General features: G+C 42.3%; 1 protein-coding gene and 1 long non-coding RNA gene across 5 annotated transcripts in view; one reads left to right on the top strand and one right to left on the bottom strand.

The window, feature by feature from the left end:
• Positions 1-299: 299 nt before the first annotated feature.
• On the bottom strand, positions 300-8,553 carry ZNF639 (zinc finger protein 639). 4 transcript variants are annotated; one of them, XM_074878541.1, is made up of 6 exons: positions 5,612-8,553; positions 3,952-4,055; positions 3,480-3,547; positions 2,815-2,922; positions 1,801-1,944; positions 300-1,535 (listed from the first exon to the last, which is right to left on the bottom strand). In XM_074878541.1, the coding sequence occupies exons 3-6, from the start codon at positions 3,535-3,537 to the stop codon at positions 388-390; spliced, it is 1,458 nt and encodes a 485-aa protein (XP_074734642.1). In that variant the 5' UTR covers positions 3,538-3,547; positions 3,952-4,055; positions 5,612-8,553; the 3' UTR covers positions 300-387. The 4 variants fall into 4 exon arrangements, with proteins under 4 accessions (XP_074734642.1, XP_074734646.1, XP_074734643.1 ...); XM_074878545.1 differs by having other exon boundaries at positions 1,807-1,944; XM_074878542.1 differs by lacking the exon at positions 5,612-8,553 and adding an exon at positions 5,343-5,432.
• LOC141947430 (uncharacterized) overlaps positions 4,890-8,600 on the top strand; it is a 23,431-nt gene continuing 19,720 nt past the window's right edge. Inside the window, exon 1 of the long non-coding RNA XR_012630117.1 lies at positions 4,890-5,087. This is a non-coding gene — a long non-coding RNA (uncharacterized LOC141947430). The remainder of the gene's footprint in view (positions 5,088-8,600) is intronic.

Raw genomic sequence — 8,600 nt, 5'->3', positions numbered from 1 at the left:
GGATACTCAACTGAGATCGGTATGGTGTTGCTTAGGCATGGGACATGTTGGCTTTCTTTCTCTTTGACCCTTTTTAAACTCGAGAGAGCTGGTCTTGTACATGAGATGTGAAAGTGCAGGATGACCAACAGAACTGCTATCACAACATGCAACTACTCCCAGTGTCCCTCCCCCCAAACTGATCCATCACACTGTAAATGTGATTATTCCTACTGAAATCCCTAGGTAAGGAAATTCACAACACCAAGTTGTTATACATGCTTTGCTGATACAAAGATGAAAACATTAGAATTGTACAATTGCTGTTAAAAATGTATTTAATATCACATTTCAGTGACTGGAAATTAATTCCAGTTCTAACAAATTGATTACAGAGGAAGAAAGTAATCACGCTGTCTCATGTATCTGAAGATGACTTAAAAGATCTTTTTCATTTCCAAACCTCATTAAACAATCAGTACATTTATGAGGCAAATCTGCTGAATGCCTGAAATCCAAGTGAGTTTTAAGGTCTTCAATCTGTCCTGTTGAATATTCACAGTACTGACACAAATAAATCCCTTCAGATAAATGAGAGCTTAAATGCTTGCAATATTCCAACATACCTGAAAAGCCCTTCCCACAGTCATCACAAACATGAGGGAATATTTTGGTATGTTCAATAGCTACGTGCCTGTTGACATTTGTATGCAGCCTGCTCCTAAAGCCACACACTTGGCACACAAAGAAGTTTTTGCATTTGTCAAAACTGATTTTGTTTATGAGACTGTACTGCCCACGCTCCTTGTTGTTATAGCTGTCGCTTAACTCGATCAGCCGACACGCGTGTTCGTTCACCACATGGCTATGCAGATCTTCTGGATCATTTGTTTCATGCTCACAGAACTGACACAAATACTGCTCATCACAGCTGTGTTCCTGGAAGTGCAGGTACAACTCGCTGCTCGAGGAGAACTGCATATCACACTGCTCGCACCAGTAAAGGTGGTCATTGAAGTGAGTGTCTGCTATGTGCTGACTCAGATTCTCAAATATCACTGTTTTGTAATCGCAGTATTTACAGATGTAGGGGTCCTCCTCATGTAGCTTTACATGTTCAATGAGCTGCACTTTGCTGGAGAAGCTTTCTTTACAAACTTTACAGACATGAGTGTCTGTACATGTCTTATGCTTCAGGATCATGTGCTGCTTTAGATCAGAAAAGTACTTGCTATTAAACTCACAGAGCTCACACTTGTATAAGCCACTGCTGTTGGCTCTCAGCAAAGGCCATTTCTGTTGAGCTGTGATATTCAAAGCCTGGTTCTTCTCAAAGATTTTACAGGTTTCCAGAGGGATTTCCTCTAGGTCCTCAGCTTCTAGCTTCTCAGGTGACACAGTCTGTGTTTCTATATCGTGAACTTCTACAGCATTCACTTCTGTTGTAGAAATTTCTACAGTTTGAATATCTAGAGGTTTCTCTTCTTCTGTAGGGCTGTCACTGAATATAGGTGAATCGCATAAGTCTCTGCACATTCCATTATTAGTACCTTTATCTGCAGGAGGAAATAGATAATAACAGCAAAAGGTTAAAAAACCCTGCAAAACACCTGGGTCCATATTTAACTTTTCCGTTAGTTGTAGCATCTTACAAATGCAAAAAGCAGTTCTTTTTCCCCAGCCAGACTATGTTTTAAGCAATACACAAATAACATAAACTATAAATCCTTTACCTCTTCTGTCAAAGCAAAAACATTACATTAAAAGCCAGCAGCTGTGCTCTCCAGCTTCCCAGCACCTAAGCTGCAAATACTCACTGACCTTTACCTTTATCCTTCTTTTTAGGGTCTGTATAGTGCAACCCCACAACGTTTGAATGGGACCCACTCCAGTGAGAAGTCCCAGCATGCACTGGACTCCCATCATCATCTGTGTCTAGGCTCTGCGCAGGACTGTGGAATCTACCTGCAAAGATAAAAGAAGGATTTTCTTGTCATCATTTGTCCATACTAGCAACATCATGATTCTCTAATTTAACCATAAATCTTATTTAGTATTTACTTATTCTAGTTGCATAGTTTTTCTCTTTATATACTAATAGCATCATAGCCTACATTAAAGAAAGTAACAATAAAAACCTCAAATTATTTCCATACATACAGAAGATAACAAAAGAATTCAAAAGGTGGCAACTCTGTCTTTAAAATTTCAGCAAAAAATAGTCAGTTGATTATACTGGAAAAAGAACCTTTAAATCCTTAAATGAAACTTCACATTTGAAAGACATAATTTTTAAAAAATATTCTTAAATAACTATTTCTGGACGTCACATTTTAAAATATAATAGTTTTTAAGACTTCTAGAGACTTCCTGGTTGATTTATTAGTGAAAAGAAAAATAAATATAATAAAAATCCATCCTCACATTTGCTCTGCTAAGCTTTACATCCACTAGTGGATATTGTATAAAAAGGCATTTTGTTTTCCACAAGTACAAGTACAGTTCAGTGCAATTGCTGGTGAATTCCAGCTGAACTCTTTAACATTTACATCAGCTTTATGTCACCTATCTAGCGGATATTTAGATAGAGAAGTCTAATCATCATTGTAAATGCTGTAAAATTAAAGGATCTTTTTGCCGTCATCATTTTTTACTTTGAAAATTCTATTGCAATTATAATGATTAAACAACCTTCCACCAGTCTAAGGCATATCAGATCACAATGATGCTCAGAAGTCACCCACTAGATATTTTGTATTCTATTTACTTCTATGAATAGGAGCATGATACACTGAGTAAAGAACTGCAGAACAGGACCCCAGAATGTACTCTTACCTCTGTTTTCAGAAAACTTTGTATCTGGCTGTTTCATAGAACAGACGCTATAGCAGTGGTCAGAAAAAATTCCACTGTTGTCTATATATTTGCTTGCACCTGAAGAATCTAAAAAAAAAAAAAGTTTTGACATTAGCACATTGATGTAGCTACATACGCATTTCATGTTCACCAAAATCCTCTTCACTGGACACATTTTTACTTCTTGTGTTGTGAGAATTCTGTGCTGGCCTGATAACATTCCTGTTGTGATTTACAGCCTTCAGCTGCTCTCCTGATGTCTGCAGTATCAGATACAGTCATTATCAAACTCTGCTCCCACTGAAGACAGTGACAGGAACACTATTCAGCACTGAACACTTCTAGAGACTCCCATCCCAGCTTTTACAAAATCTCTCCCCTTGTGTGTTAGTAGAATCATCTTCATTTTGTAGCTTCAGCAAGTTTCCCAATTTGCAGGGAGTACAGAACAAAATCATTCACATGCATTGACGGAAAGTGCCTTAACAACGGAGCACGTAGTGTGGGTACTCAATACATTCAGACCAAGACTTGTTATCCCACTCTTTGTGTTACTGATTTTCCATGTATTAGCACATGTGGTCCCCTCTCATAAAGTACTTATTCTGAGAAAAAATAAACTGTAACTCAAGCGCTAGACTGACCTGAATATCGAGAAGGATGTAGAGTCTTCCTTTTCCTCTTTTTAGGATGTTCATTCATTTTGAATAGTCTAAATTAATTGTAAAGTGAAAACAATCAAGAATTAGATTTGATTGTATTTAGTTTTATCTTTCATGATTTTATGAAACAATACAGACATTCTGAAAACCTGCACATTAAACAAGAGGTTTCTTCCTACTCCCCTTTCTTGTCCCCCAGCCCATTTTGTTACAGTTAAGAGCACAATAAATGTGTGTAAGTACTGAAATCTAGTTTTGTATTCCTGCCTTGGACCAAAAGGTTCACTATAAAGACAGACGGGTCAGGACTCCCAGCACTCAAGTACTCAGTGTAACCTAGGAGGCAGTTCTCCGGTACCCTGTTGAATTTTGTCAGAGGCCAGATATTCGGAAGCAGAGTCCTTCAGATAAAGCTTTAATGTTGAAAATACTAACAAAAGTCATGTTCTCTTACCAAAAATCCTAGAGTCTTCAGTATCAGCAAACAGAGCAGCTAAGAAGCTGATGGCTGTACAGCTTCTAAACGTAGTGAATACATCAGCTTGAGAAGATTTTCATCTACAGAGTGACAGCATTTTAAAACACTTTAAAACTTCATCACAAAATAAACAATCAGATATTACAAAGAATGAAACTATGAAAACTGAAGTTAGACAACAACATTAAAAGTTTATACTAATCTTGGTTTAGAGTATCAAATAAGGCAGATGCATTATTTATTCTCCTTTTGTCCCAGGTTAGTTGGCTTTTGCTGCACTTGGCAGCTCCTGACAGCAGAAAAATATTAGAGATGACACCGAAAATACTTGTGCTATATATGGGCCCAGCCAGTTTTGAAGAAAGGGCTGCAAACACGGAGCCTGAGGGGGTTTACTGTAACACTAGAGCACTTAATGGGCCCAGGGTCTTCTGAAGCCAATGCCATCCACTAGAGATGAGAGCAGGGAAAAAAAAGGCCCCTCATCAAGTAAGCGCTATTCTCATGAGACAGAGTAATTTGTATGAATTGAAGTTTTATCTTAAGGGGAGAATACGAAAAAAACAGTTTAACATGATATCATGGTCTAGAAATATCAACTACTCTCATCACTTTTTCTGATTGCAAGGGAAGAACCTACATTTTACTGAAATAGCAAGTTTTATCGCAGTTCATGCGTTTAACCCCTTTTCCCCACAACCCGGCCCAGGGGACAGTAAGGTCTGTTACTCTTCTCCAGCGGCTTTCCCCGGTACATCTGTCCCAGCTGTTCGGCGCGGTTATGGGAAAGGCTCATAAAGGCCCTAAAAAATCGAGATCCCCGGCCCCCCAGAGCCCCCGCAGGACCGGCCGCGGCCTGCGCGGATACCGGAGCCGGGGGCCGCAGCCGGGAACCGCGAGGGGAGCGCGGCAACGCGCCGCACCGCTCCGCCCCCCCGCCCCGGAGGCAGCGGCGGGGAAGCCGCGGGCGGCGGCGAGGCGCGGAGCCGGGGGCACGGGCGAGGCCGCGTCCACGCTCCGGCGGCGGGGAGAGGGCCCGGCCCGGAGCCGCCAGCGGGGAGCGCCGCAGGCCCGGCCCCGCCTCAGCGCGGGCAGACGGCGCCGGCCCGAGCGTGAGTCACTCCTCGCTCCCTTCGCGGGGGGGACGCGGGGCGGCGGGCGGGCCCCTCGCCTCAGGGCGGCGGGTTCGCGCTTCAAATGGCGCCGGGGCGGGGGGCGAGGTGGGGGGCGACGGTCAGCGGCACGCGGGCCGCGCCCGGCGGGGTAAGAGGCTGGAGGGAGGCGGGCGCCGGCGGAGCGACGGGGCGCCCCGGGGCTGCGGGCGACGCCGGCGGCCGCTCCCCTCCCGTCTGGCCGCCGGGACTCACCTTCCGCTCCGCGCCCCGCGACGGGCCGCGGCCGCCTCCGGACCCGGCGCTCCCCGCGGGGGAAGGGGTGGGGCGGCGGCGGGCGGCCGGGCGCCCCCTGGCGGCCGCGGCCGCGCCTCCTGACCCCCGCCCGTCGCCATAGCAACCGGGGGGGGGGGGGTGGGGGGTGTAGAGGTGGCAAAATAAAGCTTTCATTTGTCTTTTAGTTTGTACATCCCACCGCGGCAAACTCAATGCTCGGGGAAGTTTACCAGCACATTTTCACATACAGGATTCGTCCAGGGCTTGTAAAGCGTCAGGTAGCACGGACTCTCCTGTGAGAGAGGGAGCGTGGGTGCCATCGCCATGTAAATGTTCCTGTTTTACACAAGAGACGTTGATGTCAGAGGCTGAACCTCATAAAGCACCAGTTTGCTTTTTGTATCAATGTAGAAGCTGTTGCTGAAATCTGCTGTATAGGAGAATCACTATAAAGGGTTGCAAAACTAAAATAGGGAACTTTCCCCTTTCCAAAATCTTCTGAGTTTATAACCACAAGAGAACCCCCCCTTTTGCTCACTTCATCTTTACTTTTTTTTTTTTTTATGCCACAGGATATAGCAGTAAGTTCTATTTCTCCACAAAGCAGAATATTTCAAACAGCATTTTGCTATTTTGCAAAATAAGTAACTTATTTTTAAGACACAAGGGAGACCATTACAGTCACTTAGTTTCATGACTTAAAACAGATCACGGAATTTTAACCAAGCTTTTCATTTATTGAGCTATTCTGCTCTAGCTTAGCCTGAAGTTAGCTAATTTTAAGATCCAGCTTTCAATTAGCAGAGAATCCACAACATTCCTAGTGTTGTTGCTCCACTGATTAGTAAAAAAAAAAAAAAAATATTATACCTGCTTCTGGCCTCACTTTTATTCTTAGCTGGAAGTTGAGATTGGATTTACTGTGTTTATCAAATCCTACCTTTAGCCTTTGTCCTGAAAGTTAGAAACATGTCTTTAGGGTGATGTGATTTGGTTAGAGCAACATAGAAAGAGCTTCATCATATGATCACACAGAAGTTTTGATGGTAAGCAGCATGAATATAAGTAAAACTATCCTTTTGAACGCCTGCTGAGCCTTCAGAAATTAAATATGCACCATGTATCTCTTCTCTCCTGAGTTGGAATTACCAATTGAACAACATCCTGCCATCCCAGTTCAGTTTGTTCTCTGCTGTTTACCCTTGCCATACGAGCTCAGGTGTCTCCAGGACAGCTTCTGTTAAAGTTCTCATGAACTGGCTATAGCCACCCAAATGGGTGGATGCGCACGTTTCTCCCTCTATTCACCAAAATGTTTTCCATGTAAATATTCCAAAAAAGCACTTTCCCCGGTTCCCAGCGGAGGGCAGTAATGAGAACTTAAAATCCGTAATTTGCCATGGGAAAAGGAAAAAACCCCAAAACCAACCCTTTGCTTTGAATTCAGTCCTGCTTGGCAAGATGAACTCAGGCTAACCAAAGCACAATGCATATTCTGTACCTTTTGATTGATTTCTTCTCCTCACAAAGCAACACCACCCAACAACACCTACGTCAGATAAAAAGACTGAGCAAAAGAAAAACATCTGAGGAGGATCCTCTTTGAAGCCATAGATCCAGTTCAAAGTCATGGGCATCAAACAGTGATATCAAAGCTTTAGACACAAAAGTCTAAATGAGTCTCATTTTCTAAACCACCATGTGCTTGGGATGTTCAGACAGCTCCAGGTCTGGTTTTAATCACTCAGAACCCATTCCAACTGGAAATACAGAAAAGCCTACGTGATATTCACCTTACTGTTTAAATGGGCAACACAGATGATGCTCATTTCAATTAGCTGGGATGTATTCTTACCAAAATAAGAATGGAGTAAACCTTTTCTTCAATGAAAGCAGTAAGCGTAGCTCATGATAATAACCTTTACTAAAGGTAATTCATGTGTAAAAGGACATATAGGAGGTTATCTGAGGTATTTTGTCTAGCATCACTTTTCTTGCTCTCTTGTTGCATGGATTCAGACTTTGGATCAAGTCTCTGCAATGCAGGTGGGGCACCAGACTGATTTCCGAGCATAAAATCAGGAAGGCTCATTGAGATTGCTGTGCTAAAGCAAACTACCCACATTGCAAATCATTCTTCTGTTTCACCAGCATCATTTTGCAAGTTTTCCATAATTTTTTGATGCTTTAGGGATCAAGACTTAGAACTACCACCATGGTAATGGCAGTAAAGTCTAAAACTTGCATTTGAACAAGAACTGATGATCCCCTTTCCCTGAACCATCCTGTGCATTTAAAACAAAGTAGTAACCACTCATACCAATTTCATAGTTACTAGAAAAACTCACACTATAATAAACAGAAGTTTAATCTGTTAGTTCAGGTTACTGAACTAGCTACTTCAAAATCACTAGCCATACTTTGATTCAGTCTCTCCAGACTAGAGCTCAGCTTGAGCTTCAAAATAAATGTAAGAATAACGAAGTCCACCTTTTATTACAGACTTTGATCCAGTGCAGACTGAGCACCTGCTGGAACAGCCCTTTTCAAAGCCAGGCAGTGGTGATCTGAAACAGAACTGAGCAGCGTACAAAGTTTAAAGCTTATTGGGGACAAAAATGTGTAGAAGTGACCTGATCAAACACTGACACTTCCCCGATCCCTCAAAAAAAGTGAAATTCTCAGCAAGAGAGCTCAAATCCCTGCCACAATACCTGTTAGCAACTGAAGTCCAAAGTAGACCAACATGTCCACAGAAGCAATTCCATTGCAGATCCATGCTCTTATACGTGCCCGTAATTTCCCAGATGTTTCTCACTCTTTCAAAATTAGTATTGCATATAAAAATACAACCTAGTTTGTTTTTTAAAAATATAGTTTCAGTAATGAAAGCCTGAAAGATATTTTTCAAAAAGAAAACAGATTTGATTTAGCAGGGGCTTTAAAACCATCCAGCTGAAACACTCCAGTAGTAACTGCTCTCCTATCACAACTTTTACATCCCACATCTAAAATAAGTTACTTATTTTGAGGATCAATGTGTACAAGAACAAATGCCATGTGCACCTAGGACTTCCCATCCATAAATAATGCAAATCCTATTTCCTGTTCCCCTCCAAATTAACTGATGTACACCATTTCTATCCCCTTTCTTCTAGCCTTTTTTGAAATCAGAGCTGCAACACCAAGTCATACCTCCAAGACTGATGATTCCTTAAATTCTCACTTCGGAATTCA

This window comes from Strix uralensis, chromosome 9, assembly GCF_047716275.1.
Source record: "Strix uralensis isolate ZFMK-TIS-50842 chromosome 9, bStrUra1, whole genome shotgun sequence".
NCBI lineage: Eukaryota > Metazoa > Chordata > Aves > Strigiformes > Strigidae > Strix > Strix uralensis.
The sequence above is the reverse complement of the archived record's forward strand: the minus strand, read 5'-3'. Positions and strand labels throughout refer to the sequence as shown.